At 38.3% G+C, this 22798-nt stretch overlaps 2 protein-coding genes across 4 annotated transcripts in view; one reads left to right on the top strand and one right to left on the bottom strand.

Annotated features, from left to right (window-relative positions):
• The window catches only part of LOC105450543 (pyroglutamylated RFamide peptide receptor-like), a 73216-nt gene extending 53033 nt beyond the window's left edge, over nt 1-20183 (bottom strand). For 2 of the 3 annotated variants that reach the window (XR_974472.1, XM_011690458.1), the window contains exons 1-3: nt 18809-19115; nt 5363-5962; nt 2575-2702 (exon numbers count right to left, since the gene is read on the bottom strand). Coding sequence is in view for 1 of the 3 variants with exons in the window: in XM_011690458.1 (XP_011688760.1) it covers nt 2575-2702; nt 5363-5549 (315 nt within the window). In the remaining 2 variants the exon portion in view is untranslated. Of the gene's footprint in view, nt 1-2574; nt 2703-5362; nt 5963-18808; nt 19116-19970 lie in introns of those variants that run through there. The other variant, XR_974473.1, reaches the window with a different exon arrangement.
• A 222-nt stretch (nt 20184-20405) lies between these two features.
• On the top strand, nt 20406-22729 carry LOC105450545 (protein LSM12 homolog A-like). Its single transcript, XM_011690459.1, has 3 exons — nt 20406-20564; nt 21401-21777; nt 22316-22729. The coding sequence occupies exons 1-3, from the start codon at nt 20444-20446 to the stop codon at nt 22403-22405; spliced, it is 588 nt and encodes a 195-aa protein (XP_011688761.1). The 5' UTR covers nt 20406-20443; the 3' UTR covers nt 22406-22729.
• The last annotated feature ends 69 nt before the right edge of the window (nt 22730-22798 follow it).

A 22798-nucleotide genomic window follows, 5' to 3' on the forward strand; every position in this document is an offset into this window, starting at 1 on the left:
GGGGGGGGGGGCAAGATAAACAAATAGCGACGCGTCAAGTGCTTCCGCGTGAATGCCGCGGAGCCGTTTCTCGAGTGGCCACATAATTTTAGAACCCGTTAGGATTCGTCTTTATTTTCATTCGTTGAGAAAATACACGAGGACTCTACGAGTCTGTCTTTCCCTTGAAATGCTGGAAACAATGATTCAGCATTGAAAAAAAAGAAAAAGAAAACGAAGAAACTATAAATAAAGTCGCGACGCGAAAATGTAAAACGATTCAAAATCGGATTCAAGATTCGAACTGTCTAACTACTTTTGATAATATCTAACGATTGAAATAATTATCTTTTTATAATCAATAATCAAAGATATACACGAGCAAAGCAGTGTAATATTAAGTACATTTACGTTAGTGACATCACTGTATTTTTTTCATTCAATATTATTTATTAAACATATATATATTTAATAAAGCTTTTCTCATATAAAATATTTATAAGTATGATTGTATCCAGTATTTCTTTATACATTATATACTGTTAATATATTTTATGCAAAAGAAATACGGAAATAATGAAATCAAATTCATATACGTATATTTTCATACTTGCTTCAAACAAATATGAACGAGAAATATTTTTTCGATATTTAATAACGAATGTCTCTGCACATTTATCAAATGCATCTGTTACCATTAATTATCCGATTCGGATTCCTACATTCGATTTTGATATTTGGTTATTACGCACATTTTCTGCTTTATATTTCATTATATATCGTTAATTCTACTTACTCAGAAGCTATGTAAATTATTCCATGCCAATGGAGAGGAAATTAGTAAAGTTTATACAAAAGCCAATTCCGCGCAAATATTAAAGGTAACAACGACAATGCAACGACAACAATAAAGCTGCAGTTATTTTATCACGTCGCTAAAGTAACTAAACAATAAAATCTGCCACACGTTGACGTGTTTTTGCATTGTTAACACACGATGCGGTGACCACGTAATTCAACAGACCGCTACAATAATTTGTTATTGCTGGTGCGCGGCAAGATGTGTGTAATGGCTGACGGTTAGCGCGCCAGTTCTCTACTTGATTAATTTTATCGGAATTGTCAGAAAGAAGTTTAATCTCATTGCGTTGCAATTTCATCAGCATCCTTGTTATTATAGATAGGTAATATAAAATAATGATATTCGTACTTTACAGTATCTTTCTAATATAAAAAAATATAAAAATTATTTTAATTTATATATCACGCACTTTGAGAATAGATGGAATTAAAAAATTATTGCAATTAAAAAAAAACCAATTCATTATATCAACGTTACATTAATGTAAAATATATTAAAGTTCGAGAAATTATATTACTTATCTTCGAGTTATGAAGGATATACTACCGTACATAATTGCGTATTCTATAAATTATTTAAAATTAAAAATCCGGATACGAAAACGTCGAGATCGCAAAAGTTTTCGAGTTATAAGAATTTCTGTTATTCCATAATGGAATATTTGAATCTAATGTTTTTTTACATAATTTATAAAACTAATCAACTAATAATTAATTAAATTTTATATAATTTATTAAGTATCAGTATCTAATTACCGTTGTGAAGAAAGAAAATCTTTGCCCGCGAGAAATTACGAAGCACTGACTTGCTTTAAGTCAATGACTTGCAATTACTTTTTTATCGCTTCGATTTCTGTCGAGTAAATAAAATCGCGCGAAATGTATCTACGTTGATAACCAGCCTCGAGCGGGCTTATGAATCGGGAATCGGGAGAGTCGCGAAGTCGCGCGAGAATTACTATCTGTAATAATCTCAGGACGGAGTGACGAGACGCTTTCAGCGTCTCTTAATATCTGCCATCTAATGTAATTCCGACGAGCAGTGAGAAAACGCGGGAGCGAGCGACTCGTGCCGCTACTCACTCGGCCGAGTGTCGGCAGTTGAATGATAACGCGCCGACCTTGTGTACGCAGCACGACGGACGAGTGTTACGGCACGCCAATCTTGTTTACGCAACGCGCCACAGACCGTTAAGATACAAACATCGTGTATCTATCTAGACGAATATTTCCGTAAAATATTCAATGTAAATTCTGTAAAATAATCAAGGATATTATAAAATACTGTGTATACCGCCGATTATTGTGTTACAAATATCCTGTTATTATGTTTCTGACTATCGTGTTTCTAAACAGAAAAGGATTATTATCGAGTTATTTGCGTTTCATTTGTATACAATACATACGTATGAATATATAATTTATTATTATTACTAGCAAATCTCAATTATGCACAATTATTCAATATCTTTCTTTTATTGAGAATTTGTGGATGGTTAATTAATTAATTATGTCACATTATACATTGAAGTACGATGTCTTATTTGATTAAAGAATAAAAATAATATCATCTGCACTGCGAAAATCAATAAACGTAATCGATACGAATATAAAAACGTAATCACAGACTTATAACTCGAAAACTATTGTAATCTCGATCTCATTTTTGCGTTTATTTTCGCTTGATCTAAAATAATATTTGACTTAAGAGTCGTATGTGTATGAATCACTTACCTTCACCGGTATGCAGAATATGATTAACAGAAGATCAGCCGTGGCCAGACCGCCCAGAAAAACATTCGTCGGTGTCGCCGGTAACGGCCTGAGCCGGCAAAGGGTTGAAGCGATGATAACGACGTTTCCTGAAAGAAATTACAATTCCTTGACCGTAAAAGAACCAACGATATTCCTCAGACATCCCGGGAAAATCTCACGGGACATTTGAAAGAAGGAAATGAAGATCTTAAAGCCTTAATAAATTTTCCTGCATAATGAACAATAGAGTAATATCGCGATTGCGTTCAATAATTTACAGTTTAGGTAGGTTTAATATCGCAGATGAGCATCATTTTGTAATTAGCTCGTGCGGATAATTGCCAACTCGTTTACGACGGAGAGATATTGTGAAAGTTAATTACGAGGAATAACCAAGTTTAAATAGATATTTTACCGAGATCGATTTTGCGTGTGTATATAAAACAAACTGTATCTTATGTGTAATTGTGTATCTATGTATATCGTTCAAAACTGTATCGTCAAAAAAAAACATTTTTTTATTTTCGACATGTGTATTAGTTGTTAAAGTGATTTATTTAGAAGAGAAACGTTAACGTTCCGATTAACTGATTACATTCAGAAAAAAATTTCGTCGTCGGCAAAGCTGTCTCTCCTCTTAATTATTTTCAAATTATAATGGCATAATTATGGAAAATTGAAGCACGCCAATTGACCGCGTTTCGCGAATTCCCGCATACTTCAAATGCCACTTGTCGTTAACAGTTATTAATAGTCGTGTGTCAAACGCGAAACAATCGCCGGGGAACGGCGGGAAATACGGGAAACTGCGTCCGGCCGCGTGGATTAATGAAGGGTAATTCGAGATCCCAGCCGCTTTCGGAAGTGGTTTGTATTATACTGGTAACTTGTACCATAACACGTCGCCGCGTAATTAAGAGCATATTAGGCTCTGCTGCACTTTACAAAGCGACGCTGCCGCTGCGGTTTCCACAGGCGAGAAACAAGATTTGTCATTCGCAAATACTCCATTCGCTGCACCGCATCTAATTCGCGTCTTTAAGACAAATTACGGTATTACTCCGCCTCTATTTACCATCCAATTAGCGATTTTGCGGAACTGAAATACGCGATAATTTTTTTTTCTTCTTCTTTTTCCTTTACAATCGCGATATACGACGTGATGAAAAATAAGGCAACGAGACTCCGCAATTCTCGCCGTAATTATATGAGTGCGGTTTAATGTAAAGCATAGCGTGTTACGTCGTGGTTCATACAGCGGAATCATAAATCACGAGCGAGAAAGCCTTCTGCTCCTTTGAGAATGTACGCGCTACGTCTTACGTTTTTCAACAATTCTTCTCTTTTATTCTACGAGATTTATCGCGTAATTAACGATTCTGCAAAATAAAAATGTTTCTTGCGCGATTCTTTTATAGATCACGCAACGAAAATATACATCGATATACTCCTCGGTCTCGCGTGAAAACAATATGATAATAGTGTAATAATAATAGAAACCGACGGTTAAGTTTCTCAACGCCTGCTTAATCATTTAAAGAAACTGTCAACAGTCAATAATTAAGTCGATGATTAACCGTAATAATTATCGTATCCTACAAACCTAATGGCAATAATTGATTAGCGACAATTAACATTTCGATATGCTTCAAAATTATTATTAAATTCACGAAATCAATATTTTAATTTTAACAATTCAACTCTACAAGAATGAATAAAATGTAATATATGTCATTAAAATGTTAATCAAGAACTTATACCGTTTCGCGTGAATTCTGCAGTGCCTCATTAATTTTTGTGAAATTTTAATACTACGGAAATTATGATCAAAAAATAATTAAATTGTGTTAAAAAAATAAACTGCAGTTAAAATTAAACTGTATTAAATACTAAAATGTCATTCAAACCTTTTTCGTACGCATTCATTAGTATTAATAGTTTAAAAATCATTTGATTTATTGATATTCTAAGATTAATTTACACAGGCAAAATTTTAGAGATAAGTTAAATTAGAGAAAAATATTAAAAAACTTATTAAAACAGAGGTATTAAGCAAACCCGCAGCTTGCGCGAATCTCTATTGTGTAGTAGAAGTTAATCTACGCTTTGAAAGTAAACGGTTTCTGTTGTGTTATGTTAAAGTTATACAGTTTATGATAGTACAGGTCTGTGCACATTGTACCCCAGATTACATTATATATCGAATATACGCGACAAGAAGCTATTATATTAATATTCATTATCTAGCATTAATATTCATCAAGCAGTTTAAAGCACGGTTAGACTTACAATTAGTTTACGCAGTCAATTATGTTCGATTAATTTAAATGAAAGTCGTCACGCAAAATAGATTTCACAGAGGCAAGTCAATAAGTCGAATAAATTTATAATTTACTAACGTAAGATTAAAAATGATACGCGTACATAATTATGTAAAAATCTAACATCAAAATGTCACAATAAGTAAAAGAAAAATTTATAATTTTTTAAATATTATTTCTTATATAAGTAAAAAAGTTATTTCTTTACAATAGAAGAATACATAACTATAAATCTATATACATATTTAACACACGCGCACACACATACTTTCCAATTTATTTAAAACATTCTCGTCAATTTTCCAATGAATACCGTAAACTGCGGTTAAAACGATCGATTGTTCTATGCAAAGAGCGTTAATGTTTTTAATTAAAACAATCTATGTGTGCGTGTTCTTGATTTATTGATTTATACAAGCACAAAAGCGCGAAAGTATTAAACTTACCGATTAATCCGAGGAAGAAAGTCAAGGTGTAGACTACCAGGACAGGCGCTAGTTCCCCCCATTCGAAATGACTGAAGGAATCGTTGATGTCGTAATCGGGAAAATCAGTCATGTTGGTGCCGTTCGACGGGACGTCGTCTACTAACTCGTCGACGATTGACATCACGGTGAGATTATCGAGGACCATTTCCGAAAATTATGTATCGTTACGTACTCGCGAACACGAACGTTATCGCGGCGCGGCTTTACGTTTTACTTAGGATTGCCATCATATTAAAAGGCATTAGAAACATATGTAATCGGAAGGAAGAAGCAGAGTAAAAGGATGTATTTTTAAATATGTGTTTGTCGTCGCTCACCGCACATTCCATATAAAATTAGACTTTTTATCTTCAAAGGATATTTAAACGTGGTCGCGTGATAGATATGCACGGAGTATGCAGGACTGCTCAACGAGAAGTAGGACATATGGCAACCCTAAGTTTTACGCACGACAGAGTTTTCACCGAGCTCTCCGCTACTGTCCAGATACCCACACGAATTGTTTCGCTTGAGTTTCCTCGTTCTCATCCTAGCGCGATTCGTCGTCGTCGTCGTCGTCTGGAAAAAGCAAAGAGAAACTGTCAGCCCGCAATAAACGTAACATTTTGTCCTTTGATGAAACGCGCTAGTATAAATTTTTGCGAATTAGCGAGCGCATTTTATCTCTAAATAAAATATACAAAACAATTTATCTTATTATTTGGAATATTTATCACAAACTTTGAAAATAAAAGACATGAAGCTTGCCAAAAAATATAGATATAGAAAAATGTCCTGCATGATCATTGAAAAAATATATCATGTGAAAGAAGAATTAATTAGAATATATTGAAAGAAATGTATGAAACAATTTTCTTTTAATTTTCTGAAACGGAGAGCTCTTACAGGATTTGACGTAAATATCCAATTGTCAGCTGCAATAAAATGCGAGTCCAATTTGCAAGTGCTAAAGGAAGCTTTGTGTACCACTACAGTGGTAGATCCTTCATATAGATTCAGAGAAGGGCGCTATCAATAAAGATCAGCGCGGAACAGAGAATCGTATTCTCGGAAGAGAGAATTATTCGTTTCGCTCACCGGCGCGATTCGCGATAAACAGTCGCTTTAATGAAATCTCAGCTTTAGCTCGACGTATCCTGACGATACTACCTCAAGTGATAAACGTGTTTCACACGCAAACGAACACATGATTATCGTCTCCCGATCGATAATCGACATATGCCGTTCGATTCGTCATAAAGCAGCGGAGGAGATGCAGCAGCCGCTAAAACGCAGTCACATATAATTTGCGCGCATAATTTCTCCGTGACAATCGGACGGCAACGCGTATTTGCAATATTAACAGTTCGGAAGTGCATTTTGAAGAGAAGAAATTTATTTCGCAGACAGTCGCGATTAAAACGGAACGTATACTGTCGTCCGTATAAATTCGAGATTTCATACGAAAACAGAACTAGATGCCAGAAGCAAAGGAAAAAAGAAGAACCGAGGTTGAGGTAACTGAAAAACATTTAGATATTGTAGGTATTGGATTGAACGAAAAGTTCATTCAGTTTTTTAACTAAAGTTTTAGCATTTTTTTTAACAAAAAACTGAATAAACTTTCCGTTCAACCCAATAATATCGTTTATCTTGAAGCACTATTGTGACATTTAGCTCGAGTTTCTCTTCGAATCTTGAATTCAGAAGTGCAACAATCCAAACAATGTTTAATCTTGAATTCACTGAATAATTCATATCGGAAAAGGAAGCTTTTAATCATAGATTACTTGAAGAAAATTTCAATAAGTTTCCAAATCCAGTTACCAAAATTCCATGCGTTTAATTAGCCACTTCTGATACGAAATTTTTATTTTATACATTTGATCTTTATACATTACGAGAAACGTTTAATAGCAGGATCTCGAAAGTAATTAAGATGAGAATGAAACCGAGACTGCAATTCCTACGTCGTAAATAAAATATCAAAGTTTTGCTAGCTCCACTTGTACTTACATACGCACACGTAAACATATGGAAAAAGCATATAAAACCTGAGGTATATTGCCTCTGAGGTATAAGACTGATTGCTAAAGTACTCTCTCAAGTGACGCCTCAATAAATATCACATTTCGTTTAACAGCGCGACCGCATATCTCGCGTCGAACCCTTCAAATGGAATAGTTCGCATGCTTTAAATGCAGCTTCGTAGGTAATAAACGTTTGCGTCGAGAAAACCACCGTAATTTACGGTGGTTTTCCTGACACGAATGTTCCCAATGCGCTGCATTCAATATTGTGCGTCAAGCCGCGCTTACAGAGGAGCTTATTCGAACGCGATCGAAGAGGAAGAATCATGCCGCCATGACGTTGAATATTGAAAACTAGCGCCAAGCATCGTCCACTTCGCTTTTGAACTGGCATTTGCATGATACTCGCGCTAATAATGCTAAATAACATTTTATACTGCGTATTACTAACGCCCACTGGCGTACGATATTTTACGGTATAATACCGTATTTTAAACGGTATTTTCTTTTGTAACGATCGCGTGTACAGAGTAAAATTGTACGTTCCATTATTACATATAAATTTGAAACCTCGAATAAATAAATAAAATCAAAACGCATTTCATTGAAACGCGTGATATACATATGCTCTGGTTGATACTGAAAATAGACGTTGTCTAAACACTAGAATAAAATAATATAAAAAAAGTAATATTTTCTTTTATATTTCACCACGCGTTTAATTTTCATATCCAAATATAATCAGAAATAAAAAATATCAAATATTAAATAACAATCTCAGCAGGCTTTAATGTAATTATATATTACAAAAAAAAAGTAAAAGGTAAAAGGTTTTTAAATTACGTATAGGCAAAAAAGTAAAAGCTAACATAACAGGAAACTACAGATCAATTAACGAGCAAATTTTTAACTGGGTGTTATATATTAACACCATATATATTTCAAAATTACAATACTAACACTGTACAAAAACGCGGTACCAATTTCGACTGTCACTTCAGCCGCTCTAACTTATTATACACGCAATCTTAATATAATGTCACGATATAAAAAAAGTAAAAGGTTTTTTTAAATTACTACGGAGACACAGCTATTGCTTTAAGATTCGCCATTTGACACCTTCTCAGAAGACTGTTGGCATATCCGACGAGAGGCAGGGATTCCATTTCCGACGGAGAAAATCGAATTATCTAATACAGCGGAGCAGTGGCGCTGCAGCTCGGGATCGCAAATATATTGCGACCGCGTTCGTAATGCATTTCCCAGGCGAACGATATTGTATACGAAAGAAAAACGAAAGAAAAATCGTTTAAGCATAATGACGTGGTATACGAGTTGACCCGCGGTCACGTTGAGCTAAAGGTACGTTGAACGGAGTTGGCTAATGATACAAAAAGACGCTGTGTATAAAACCAAACGTTTTTACGCGATCCTCGCAATTCGCAATCGCAATTTTCAATCTGTGTACGTGTGGAGCGTTTTAAAAAGTCGTACACACGAGATCGTCAGCAGAAGGAAGCTCGGGAAGCGAGAGTTCATTTCCTTTTTCCGGTTTCGATATCGTATATAGGTAATATAAGTATGTGATTCCTTCTGGTCACCCTCGAGACGGAGGGAATTTGATATCGAAAGAAGCGGAACAAGTAAATTTGATTATTAAAGAACTTCTGGCGCAGAAATTTCTGTCTGAGGAAAAATCTTCTCTGAATTCACCGCGGAGTTTGCGATTGAGCGGAAGCGCACGACTCATGGGATGCGCGTTACGTCAGCGGATACATTAACTGCGTCAACTACCAGCAAATTCAATTTTAGAGCTTTCTACGACCGACGCTCAAATTAAGCCCTTCTGGTTCCGCGTTGCGGTTTTATTTCTCGCGGCTGCACTGTGAGACGTGACGGAATAACGCGGGTAAAGTTCAACAGAGAGTCACCCGCCCACGTGAAACGGTATTTTCTAATCAATTAAAATAATCGTACATTCGCTCTGACTCGCGAAAAAATTTCCGACGCGCAAAAAGATATTTTACTTGCGAATAAATAATATATACTTTCCAGTTCGAACTAAATGAGATTTTTTTTTTCTTATCTTGCATCGGAGCAAATTATATATATCTAATATTTTAATGCATGACATAGCGTAAATTGTCAACCCAAAAGCGAGATTCATAAATCGTTATATATTAAAAATGATATCCATTTGTCGCGCATAGCATCTATATAAAACTTAGCATAGCTTAAGCTTTAAGTAAAATATCTCAACAATTTGCCCGCGTACGACTGTCTGCGCGAACATTTTAGTACTGTAATATGCAAATAACGTACGATGCAGCTTCTGCAGCATACCAACAAATGACCTCGAAAAAAGTAGAATTTTGCGTAAAGATATTTATATTTCGTTCTACTAAATATTTTTCTAGCTCTTGCAAAATATTTTATATTTTTCAGAACTGACAAGAGAACCGTTCTCAGTTGCAAAAAAAGACTGGATAAAGGAAATGCATGTAATAATTACATTTTTGAGAAAAATGCATTTGAAACTTGTATATCTCATGTGTTCACAATGTTTTTAAATAAAGCCATTCTATGCTAAAATTAAATAATTGTCTTAAAAATAATAATCGTAGAAATGTATCATTTTTCTCAAAATAATTTTTTTACTTATTCATCTATTTTTCCAGTCTACTATCACCTCATAAATTATCATAAATTCTTATAAATTCTCATAAATGCATATACAAGTTCCGATCGCATTCTTTTAAACACAAAAATCCAATCACATATGTAATATTTTTCACTTGTTGCCTAAAATTGAATATGACATATGTAAGGAAAAGAGAGAGAGAGAGAGGAAAACAGCAGATGGTCTGTAAACAGAGTCACACATCACAATCAGAATGAGCACATTTTCCAATTTAGCGACTACAGTCAATGTTTTCACACCAACAAATATTATGTGCCAGTTCCAATATTAAATTCTATACTGCTGGAGGCTAATTTTATATCTGTTTACATTTAACTCGTTGTTACACAATAGTAGCTGTAAAAGCGTACTTGATAGAATATAAGAATTAAAATCGACTTGTGACAGATGCTTGGGTGACAAATACGCTACTTGGGAAAATTACAAAATAAAACTGAAAACGACTTTATAAGTACAAACGTACACATTCGCGATAATTGCTTTAGTGAATTGCTTTTGTTCAATTACAGGCAAACTTGGATGTATTTGCTCACTTAATGAAGTCTCCGAACCTTAATAAAGTGTCAAATAATTCGCTCGCTCAACCTTTACTATTTTACTGATATTTTACCTGGTACTATATATGTAACAGTGTATGACGTCTGCTTCGTCTATTTTTCCATTGCGAGGCTGTTCGCATGAACGAAGGACTCTAGATAATTGACGATTGTAAAAAAAAAAGAGCCGTTATTAAATATAGATCGACGTGCAATGAATCGGAGAAAACGTACGCTGTTTGTTCGACGAGTGGTGGGGGGGGGGGCCAAACCAATAATGAAAGATTGAAAAAGCGTCGTGTACAATTACCCGAACTTTCTAATACAATCAAAAAAGCGTTATCGAAAAATCCCCGTGACAATTCCGTTAGCAAGGCTCTACGTGCTTCCGTCCTCCGCCATTGGATTTAATCCACCGGTAACGAATCCCTACGTGAGAATCATTCGAAATGATCAAATTATCAGCAGAACGTGTTCTTCGTCTAAAGAAACTCGCGCGGATGCGATTTTTACCAAATGAAACCTATTTCACATCGGATTACAAACAGGAATATTTCCTTCCGTGGAGAAGCTTATGTCACAATTCCGATTTATCGAGTTATCGTTCTTTACTTGCATAACTTTTATTTACGTTGCAAATCTTTCTGTTCTCTCGAAGGTAATGCTACATATTTTTTGTCTTGCTAATATCCATTTCTACACAGATTAACTTTAATCTTGATTTATTTTTTATTTATCTGTTTTTCTAGAGTTCTGTAAATTAGAAATAGATAAAGAGAAATAGATAAATTAAACCGAGAGATTAAAAAAATTAATCTCTAATATATTGATAAAAATGGACATCGACAACGGACAGGCTGAGATTCAACGACACGGAATTAATGTGCTGAATTGATACTACTTGGAATTGTTACTACTTTGAAGATTGCTCGGACGGAGCCGAAACGTTTGTAAAACATTATTATTAATGTATTATTAATTGAAATTATATTACTAGTTAAAAACTGTATATTTGCGCATTGTTTACCGCGCCGACTCCTATAATAGCCACTTTTTCACAATATTATTAATTAAATTTTAATTAATTTTAGGTAACTATAAAACATAATTTTTAATTAATTTCTAAGTAACTACATGTTAAACGCCGCAAATCTGTGTGCAATTTATTTCGTAATGTCACGTATTTTTTTTATAAATTTCAGTGAAATGAATATAATTCGATATTTGTTATATGGTATCCTTTTGTAATTTTCTTCAACGATAGAAATTTCTACGTAAATAAACTAATGTAATCGCGCGAGTGAACAGATCGATATTTCGCCGCGATAACGGCGAATGTCGTCGTTGATTAAACGGCGCGAATCCCATCACGCGTCCCGGTGACGGTGATTTTAATTTAAGGCTGTCAACCGCGCGCGGTAGATCGATGGATAATATGCCAGAATTCTAAAGATTATATCTCGGATTATATTATACATACAAGGTTATATATAGACCTCAAATGTATATACATATACAATTTTGAGCATGGAAAATAATGCGGAAAGTAATTCGGATCGTTCGTCACCTCGCACCGTCGCGTCCCCCACAACTTTCGGGCGGCCGACGAACGCCAGTCGTTATTTCGGCCACGCTGATTTCTGTCATCGAGCGGCCGCCGCGGCTGTCCCGGGCCAGCTGGCAATGGGCCTGCGCCCCGTTTTACCCTTTTCCGCCACGTGCAATGGCGCAATCCGTATGGACACGTGGCGAGATGAATGCGCGAGAGCGGCATCCGTATTTTATTTTCGTGCGATTTATACGTTCTCGCCGGTCGTCGAGCAGCTGTCAGCTCCGACGTCAGGTTCGCGAAAACGTGTAGTTTCTTTATGTTTACAAGTTTAGTTCTAATAAAGATTAAACTCAGGACTATAAGACCGATGAAGATCAAGTCAGTCACGCGAGTGCTCGCGCGCTTCCGAAAGAATACAAGAAGTTGAGTCGCAAGCTCAAAGTTTAATGACTTTACGTTTTCCCGTATCTTCTCCTCCTTGTTAAAATGTAAGCGAATTTAACTTTGCAAAATTCCGATATGTGGCATAAATCTCACCTGAGTTATGCCACATATGATTGATAGAAATCTTAATATTAAGATGACAGAACATTGTACAGATTCAAGACCGCCAATTCCATCGGCTGTTCCTACGTCATTATATACAGATAAAGATCAATGTGTTGCGCAAATATGTAAATTTCAATGCTAACACGTTTTTATCTATATCGCTACAATTACCGTGTTATCTTTTTCATATTAGAAAAATTACAACAATTCTCGAGTTGTAAACTGCGATAATATTTCCTACATTTCATTCGTTATTCCCTTTTAAAATCAAATTATACAGATGTTTCGCGAGACAAAGGAAAGTTGCTGCATAAATCTCTATATAGTCACACGACCGCTACAAAGTCAAGAATAATTTAATCAGAGGAAAGGAATTCTTGTGCAAGAATCTTTAGCAGATATTCGATTAATTTGCATCAGTCAACTGTTACCGGATACAACAACAGCTTATCAAAGTCCCGCCGCGGCAGATTAGATTGAAAAACTGCGGCAAAAAAAAAAGAGAAAAGATTTCCATGCAAATTCGATCGACGCGTCCTTCCCGCGCCGACTCGCAATTCGGTATCTCTGGGACGTTTTTCATTCCCGCGCGATTTGCAATTTATGTTCGCGCACGGGCGGGGACAGTACCTACACAGTTATCCTCCTCCGGCGCGAACGACGGACCAGATAAGCAACGCTCATCGCCACCTGATTGTCGTTGGCGAGATACCGGCGGTAACGCCGGTAGCGTCGTGGTGATTTATGCCCCTAAACAAGTAGCACGTGTCGGACATAAATTTATATTTATAGGACGGAGCCGGGCGCGTGAACGCGGCATCGCGGCCTCGCGTGCAAGTACCCGTCTATCGAAAGACAATCGATTCGCATTTAACAATTGGGGAAGAAAGAAAGGAGGAAGACGCTCGCCGGCCACTTCGCGAGATACTAATTTTATTGTTTCGAGAAGAGCTACTTTAACAGGGATACCGAGAGAAAGCTTGCTTCGGATGCAAAAATGCTGGAATAGTGAACTCTCCCGGCCAGTTCGGCTCACTCGTGTACTACGGAGTGAGGGTTTTTCGAACCCTCGAATATCTCATTTACTCAAGTGGCCTTTGTATTTCGCCTGTTCACCGTTTATTCAGGATGCCGTTTATTCGATTATTCTGGACCTATCGTTTCCTTTCCAGACCGTAAATGCATCACACCTAGCGAACTATTTGACAATAAATATGTATATCAAATCTAGCCGTCTCATTGTCGCCATTTCTTCGATTATTAAATTCACTTGTTAATGTAACTGACACTATGCGAAATGAGTCTCGTGAAAAATATAAAAATACCGCTTGCCGCGCTATTATGACGGTTATTACAGAGGTATATTCTTAAAATAACTTGGAAAATTGCCTGTCACGTGTAGACGCAACTTTTGAGAAGGGTAGAAACGTTTTTAGCTCTATAGTGGACCAAACTCTAGGAATACACACTACCGCGAGAGTGCGGTAACTCTCGAGCTTTGACTGCAAAGTCCAAAGTTTGTTTCACTCGGACAGTCGAGGCCAGTGCTAAGAGATACTAAATTTCTGATCTATTTAACAAACTTATTTACTGTGCTATTTGTAAATGTGTTAAAAGACACGACCGTTCATTTTCCAAACGAATAATCTAGAAAAAAAGTTTAACAGGTTGACTCCTTCGTTTTGAGAAAAAAGTTTTCGAACAATTAATACAATTAAAGTTTTTTTCAATAGCTTTAAAAACAAATTAATTAATTTGCCAAAAACATTAATAAGAAACAAGTAAAAAATAATTATAACAAAGTTAAATAAATATAGTACACGTAATTGCACATCAGATACATTAAAATATTTTAATTTTAATTTTAACAGTAATCCTAAAAATTATTTTTTCACATCGTTGACATAAACGCGATATTTCAACGGTAGTAATAATATATTATCCGGTTGGAAAATCTTCTACTAAATTTATAAATTGTGTGTGTGTGTCAAAAAAGTTCTTCCTTTACAGATATATTATCTTAAAGCGCTTCCGCACGCAACGGCGCGCACTCGCGACAAAAATAGCATAAGATTATATCAATGTAGGATCAATTTCCGGATGAGACCTTCCTGTCCTTTATCGCGAGATCGAAAACGATACGCCGGGGAGTATCCTCCGTTTGCCCTAATTTCACTTCCTTGCTGAGTGTGTCGCACCTGTAATATAACTGCAAAGTCGGCTTATATCAGCGAACAAATATCACGTGCCCCGTGTAAGCTCATGCACCTATTTATGCAGGGACCGTCACGAATAGCCTGCTCGTACACGTATCTATCGGCAACAAAAAAACGAAAATAAGAAAAGAAAAAAGAAACCGGAAGGAAGAAAAGAAACTAGAAGACGGAAAAGATCGACGTGGACCTTTAAGCGATGAAATCTCGTGGCTGTCATTTGTCAATATCTGTCAGTCCGCGCTAAAATAAATGAGAGAAAAACAAGACGGAATAATTTATTTCCGTGAAATTGAATATACGATATTTCAATATGAAAACTGAATATTCGTGTAATATGTTTTTTCCAGCTAGAGACGAAATTTTTCGAGAGAAGAAACATATTATTTTGTGTTATTGTATTTCAAAGCAAAAATTTTCCGCATTTCGCGATAATTATCTGTTAATATATCATGTTGCACGGTAATTTCCATTAACAAACTCAACGAAAAAGTATCTCAAAATGTTTTCTTAAGGTTTAAAGTCTTGGTTGTAACTGAACGCTGTTACTTAAAACGCAAAACAACTTGTTTTCATCGTCTGCAAGTCATGTTCAAGTAAACGTTGCATTTTTTATTTAAATTCTCCCGAAGCAGTTTTCTAATGTGTCTCACTTGAAATTTTTTTCCGCCGTTTTCCAACGTTCATGGATATTAACAATTGTATTGAATTTATTCGCAATAAAACGCTCGTAACTCGATAAATTTTCAATATAACTTCTTGTCTTATTATTTATATTATTTCAACGTGATAAATTTAATACAGTGACACTACAAAATACAAAATAAATATCTAATATAAATTTCCCATAAAAGTATGTAATTTTATAACAAACGTCTTGAAAAAGATATGGATAAAACATGTGAATCTATATATAAATAATTTCTATCAATAATATTTTAATGGAAATTTTCGACTGTTACAAACAACGTTAATACTTGTAATATAACGAATATTACAATACGATGAAAAACCAAAGTTGAAGACTGTGCAATTGCGGTAACAAAGTTTCCATAGAATTTATTATGTGGCCAAGTTAGCCGGCAATTGTATAAAGAGCGGACATTATCATGATTTGTTGCCTCTCGTAACGATGTACATGAATCGCGTACTATATGCTCCTTATACCCTTACCGAGAGTTTTTATGTCTTCCTTTTTCAGAAAATCGCCCATAACTACCTGATGTTGTTGCGGAAAGTATTACAACGAAACGAGGCGGAATAAAATCGATGATAAAAATTATATGTCCAAAGAAAACGCTTTCATTTTCGTTTTACGTTGGCCGCTGCTCAGACAGTTAGAGTTAAAAGTGTAAAGTTAAAGTATGACGAAGACTTGGATATTGTGCGGTTATAAAGAACAACTGAATGAGAAGGCTGCTTAGATCTATTCTTGACCATCTCGCCCGCGACGACGCGGCGAGCGAGAGAGCTCGCAACGTGTCGGGTATATCACGCCCGTTTACCATGTCACTCCGGCAATTCGTGTCCCTTCTAAATAAATGTTATTAACCACTTAATCCAATCCATTTAATCGACTGAGTCAATTTGAACGACTTCCGCAACGCGTTCTTCTTTTTTCGCTTTACGACGTTCGTTCCGTCGGATCGGTGCCGACAGGTGAGAAGTCCTCCACGGATCCGATCAGCGAAATTAAGCGAGAACAAAAGCAGAGAGATTACAAGAAAATTAGAACAACTCGTGACAACTCGAGACGGAACGGAAGAAAAACGTGAAATTCTCGTGTTCATTAAGCGCGCTCCATTTTATTGAAGGGCCGCAACGTCAGGTGAATCAACTCGCTTCAAAGACGGACGGATCAAGAGGAGCAACAATGAAGCTGCGAGCTAAATGAGAGCCAGAGGGCTTCGAAATGATCCCGATAGGAACCCTTTCAACTTTACGAAGCAAATCTAAAGTGCTCTCGAATTTCGAACAAAGCGAAGGAGGATTAAGTAGCGGCTCTGTCTAACTGCTTCTTCACAAGCGTTTGATAGTCACAGAAATTGATGAACGGGTCTAGTAGCTCTTGATTGTGCCGAGATGTTTATCCACTTGGTATTTATTGAAATACGCATCGTTTAAACTCTTCGACGAGCACACATCTAATATTTGGCAGAGCTTAATATTTATCATTTAACTCCCAGCTGGCGTTTAACTTTTCGAAGTGCTGCACATATTTGACGTTTGTCAGATCTAACATTCGTTCGTCGAGGCGTATTTTTGCCTCAGCGCAAAAGCGTGATTCGAAGCCTCCATCCTCGTTACGGAGATAACGTCTCTTCCACGTCTTCTCCAGACAAAATTTCTCGCGATATCTCGTAACTTTTAAAATATTGAGTTATGCAAATAAGAGCGCGGGGCAAACGCATGTATAGGTGGAGTGACAGGAGCACTCGTTCGGACGTAAAAGTATTACACACGAGAAGCGAAAATACACTCCACGTCTCGTGCACACAATTCCGCGAACCTCCCTCCCAAGGAGAAACCACCCGCGTATTCTATTATATTTTTCTCGGTAAATAACGGCAAGAGAGAATCTCCGCGGAATCTCCGCTCCGCTTTCAGACGTTATCCCCTCCCCCCTCCGCCCCACCTTTCGCCCCGGCGTACTCAAATTCAGATTTCACGATTCGCGCACAATGAGCCACAGCCGTCACTCATTAATCTTCGATTGCGTTGATCTCGTGATAGACGCGGGATACATATATGTATATATATAAAACGGTGCTCCTCCCGCTACTGTCCGCGCGACTCTCCGCACTCTATCCAGAAAAATGAATCCCTCCGCACGAGCCAAGTTGCGGAGAGATAAACACGTCGGGGAAGATGAACGAACGACCCGTTTGGCAGTCAACTCGCAGCGATCAAATATTTTCCCGCTGGTAGGAGCAGCGTATATTAATCTCGCATATCATTTTGCAACGCGGAGTGTATATACAAGCTGCTCGAAAAGGACTTTATTAACGGAAGAAAGATTTCGAGAAAGACAGGCACATTCCGTTAAATGCTCAAGAGGTCTCTTTTAATAGAACGTAATAATCTGTTATTAATTTAAAAAATCTCCATAATCGCGAACGGGGAGTATTAACTTCGTTAAGAGAAGCTCGAGATAGGCCGCGCGCGTGACTGGAAGCCCATTACGGAAACTGCACGACCGAGAATTGTGATGGAATTTATGCGCATCACGCGGATATATATCGAATTCTAGTGAGAAAAGCAGAAAAACCTTCAGAGATTCGCGAAATCGGGAATCAACAGGTACGCGTGACACGAAAAGTCTATGGAATAAGGATGTAACATGATGAAACACCGCATTCGTCCGTGAAATGGAAGACGACATTAAGAATGAAGTAGATCCCGAAGAACGGAAAGTTCGTTTGTTTTGCAGCTTCAAAAATGTATGAGAAGGTGAAGACGAAGAATTCCGGAAGAGAGAATGAAGTCCTCTTCCCCGATCGAAAATTTATTTTGTCGACGCGAGGGTTGTGATAAAGAGAGAGAGGCGCTAATATTCAACACGCAAAGTGATATTATCACCGCACATATCGCATTGCGCGGCACACCGTCGCCCGTCGTAAATGTTTTATTCATCACGAGCGATCCCATTATGTCATGTACGTCATATAATTTCGGGGCGCATGTATAAGTATATATATTATGCTATAACGACGCGCGATAAGCAGTGTCGGCGGAGAGTCAACTCGCGTGTTAATTAAAGCCTAAGTCTGTCCGCTCGGTCGATTTATACGCGAAAGAACGAAGGAATTCGATTGAGTGAGAGAAAGAGAATCAGTATATATACCTTTGCGCTTCCGGTCCGAAGTCACTCCGTCGTCGGTCACACCGTCACTCCGCCGCTCCGTTTTCACTCGCGCGGAGATGAGCGGCGGCGTCGCGACTTCTCCGGCGACTTTCGACACGATTCGCGAAACTTCCGGAGTGCGACGGCACGTTCCGGTTCTCGCCGCACCACCGTCGAGAAGGGACGCGCGAGAGGAGGAGCGCGACGATGATCCGAGCGGATGGCAAAACGAGAGACTTCCGCGTGTCGCGCGAGAAAATTGGCCCGGCCACGGGCGGGGTGACACGACTCATCTACGCGCCGATTGTAAACTGAAAACGGAACGCGCCGCGCGAACAACGAACTGCCCGCCAAGCCGAGCGCCGGCGGACGCGCACGAGCGCGGCCGAGGAAAATGCCGCGAAAAGTCACCGAGACGACGACGCCGGCGTCGTACAATCCGTGCCAAAAGCATGGGAGGGCGAAGTTGATTTTTGTCAATAATTTTTCGCTCGAAAAATCGCGTCGGCGATGGCAAAAATATATCGTTACTCCTCGAAAACGCTCGGTCTTCAGTCGCTTCACGCTCGGGCGAGCGTTTGAAGAGCGACTTATAAAAGAGATATGATGCGGCGAGAAAGATCATCTCTAGCGCTGTTGCGTATAGCCGCCGATCGTCGAAAACTTTTATCGCGCCTTCGACGGGAACGAAATCGGACTGTCGTTTACATGTTAAACGAAAAATAATTTACGCGCGTAATCTACACCTACAGCTTGATATAACCGCAATTGGAAACATTAATCCCGTCAAGATTTAATTATTTCTTAATAAATATTATTATTAAGATAACTAATATGACACATATTCCAAATAATTATTATACCTACATCTTGATATAATCGCAATTGAAAATATTAATCCCGTCGAGATTTAATTTCTTAATAAATATTATTATTAAGATAACTAATATGATACATATTCCAAATAATTATTATACCTACATTTTGATATAATCGCAATCGAAAACATCAATCCCGTCGAGATTTAATTATTTCTTAATAAATATTAATATCAAGATAACTAATACGACACATATTCCAAATAATTATATAGTAATTACAATTATTGCGGAAAGTAATTAATCGATGCGGCTAATTACATTAGTGCATGGTGTACACATACCTGGCTTTCGGCCGACGTAATTGCAATGCGCTTCGACGAGGCAAGGAATTTGGAGTATGGAGATCGTCCCGCCGATTCCCTCCGCACGGAAATGGACACGTTCGTCGACACCAGGATCGTTGTGCATCCCGCCGCCGAACGGCACAACGACACGCCGACGATTCGCGGAACGGGAGCATGTTGGATGCGACATTCGGACGCGATACGCGATCGCAAGGTACGCGGTGCGGCAATACGAACGCGACAACGACCGCGCCGGCCACGACAAGAGTCAGTACTGCCAATTCACGAAACACCAAGATGGCCGCTGGAAACCGACACGCCGGCGTCATCTCTCGGAAACGGCGGGAGGACCACGCCAATTTCGGGTCGCGACACTCGCGACCGCGAGATGACGCGCGGGTTCCCCGACACGACGTCCGCAGGCCCGCGAGAGGGACGGCGCGTCGCGAGGTGCCCGTGGGCAGTGAAAAATGGCAGGCGCCAGCGACTGGTTCAGCATCGGCAGCACGGTGCTCTGTAAAACCTGTCATGAGAAGGAGATAGAGGGTGAGGTGTTGGCGTTCGATCCACAGACCAAAATGCTGATACTAAGTATCCTTTTCACGCGAGAACGGCGACGGCGACAACGGGTGGCGGGGGTCCCGCGTGCGCTTCTGCCGCCGCGCGCGGGGACGCAATGTAAATAGCGGGCGTCGCGGCGACAACGGCGACGGCGGCTCGCGCCGCGTGCTTAACGCGAGCCCGCCTCGTGGATCGCCGCGAGGGACTCGGCGACGTGCGCGACGTCCACGTCTCGCGACTCCGGCCAGGACGAACGCGGCAACTCGGGTCGCGCGATTCAGGTTAGTTTTCATCCCGCCCATCGTCAACCATGCTGTTCCACGGTTCCACCTGCCTATCTACCTGCCCGCCCGCCCGTCCGTCCTCGCCGTGCGTGCACGTTCCGTTGCCGGTCGCGTTTCGTGTTTCGTCATCAACATGGTACCCGCGATTCGCGGCTTCCCGTGAGTTCCCATCGGTCTCGCGAGCACGTGACCGCACGCTCGTCGTCGACGATGAATCCCGCTCGCTGGTGCACTGGCTGTCTTGCACGGTTTTCGATTGACGAGTAGTTTTATCTGTGATGTAACGGCGATTTTTTATTAATTCCAATATTACATTGAACATTCGAAGCATCATTCTGATGGTAAACAGAAAATTCGCAAGCCCGTAAGATAAATAATACGAATTTGAAGTTATGATTACATTAATAGGAATAAATATTGGAATACTCTTAATGCTTTAGAATTTAGATGTTTCGGAGCTTCTATTATTTTGTCAGAAACCAGTTGCTCAAATTTTACCGAGGTCTATCTAACTGATAATCGATACATCTTATCTGTCATAGAATTTGAAAGAATAGTTTTTCCTTAACAGTAGCCTATCAGAATCTCCGTCGTCGAGTGGGAGAGCCTCGTTAAATGATATACATATAGTAAATTTAGCCCTCGTGTCCAACGTTCAAGTGACACGTGAAGTTAGTCCTACTACCAGTGAACCACCACAGAGCCTTAATTTACAAAGGCTAAACACGAGAGTTCGTAATCAGATCGATGAGAAGAAGAGACTGGTAATGGCTCTGCAGGCCGGAGTATCTCCAGAGGGACAGAAGCTCTTTATTGCTATCTCAAAAACAATTCAGGACATTACGTGGAATGGAGCTAATATTGTTGTATTTAATAATGTCACTATTAGACCGCCGTACAAAGTGGATAATGTTCATGGAAACACAGAATCCGGTGCATATAGACATGTAAAAAAAGTGGTACGTATTAATGAAATAAGCAGTCTTACACTTATATGCGAAATACCGCAGCATGCTTAATGCGTTTCTTAATTTACCAATTTCTTAACGTTCGTTTTCTAGTGATAAGGTAGTTTGACAATAGAACGAAAATTTAGGTCCATTTCTACCAATGTAGATTAACTTTAATCTCGATTTTATTTATTTTTTTATCTTTTTCTAATTCTTAGATCTGGAGAAAGATACAAAATAAGTTAAGCCAAGATTAAAGTTAATCTCCATTGGTAGAAATGGCTATTAAAGCATTCACCGATAATAGCAAAATAATAGATAAATAAAAATGAATTTTTTAATTGAAACTTCTAAGGAAATTTGAGCGTTTGAATTAAACTGGAATTTTCAATTTTCTTGCTAAATATAATATAAAAATATAACAAAAAGTTATAGTATAAAAATATAAATGTAAAACAAACATTTTGAACCAGAGATATAATGATCGTTTCTCTTTATTACATTTACATCATCTATTTCGCATTTACACGTTCCGTTTATTCCCCAGGTTGAGAAACACATTAAGGATACATTACAAGCGCAGCAACAACGGGATCAACAGCAACAGCAAACGCAAAAGGGCGGTGAACTGCAATAAGAGTCCAGCAAGGCACTATTGTCATCAAGATCGCTAGCATATTTTTGAAGAAGTCTCAACACTTGAACAGGAGGAAGATTTAACAGAAATACCAAAACAAAAAATAGCCCGAACTGCAGAATAATTTAGCTAAGCCTATATCGCGCGGATAATCGGCATCTATCGGAGCATCTATCGCTCTCCGGTCGTTCGTTCAAAACGGAGACAAAAAAAAAGTACGCAGAAACAGGAGCGCATATTCGACACGGAAATTTCGCATCGACTTTAATCCGAGTATTGTTAACAGTATCGCATGTGCATTTTATAAATACAATCAGACGTACACTTCGTAAAATTATTAGTCACCAGCCTAAAATTAAAAAATATTTAAAAAAACGACAAAAAACTACGGAA

The sequence above is a fragment of the Wasmannia auropunctata genome, unplaced genomic scaffold (assembly GCF_000956235.1).
Source record: "Wasmannia auropunctata unplaced genomic scaffold, wasmannia.A_1.0 LD336060.1, whole genome shotgun sequence".
NCBI classification, from domain to species: Eukaryota; Metazoa; Arthropoda; class Insecta; order Hymenoptera; family Formicidae; genus Wasmannia; species Wasmannia auropunctata.

Bases quoted from the DNA above. Each gene is read 5' to 3' on its own strand.
- LOC105450545 (XM_011690459.1), top strand. From the start codon at position 20,444: ATGGCAGGCGCCAGCGACTGGTTCAGCATCGGCAGCACGGTGCTCTGT. The intron at 20,565-21,400 runs GTATCCTTTTCA...GTAGCCTATCAG, and splicing joins GACCAAAATGCTGATACTAA to AATCTCCGTCGTCGAGTGGG. The intron at 21,778-22,315 runs GTACGTATTAAT...TTTATTCCCCAG, and splicing joins ATAGACATGTAAAAAAAGTG to GTTGAGAAACACATTAAGGA.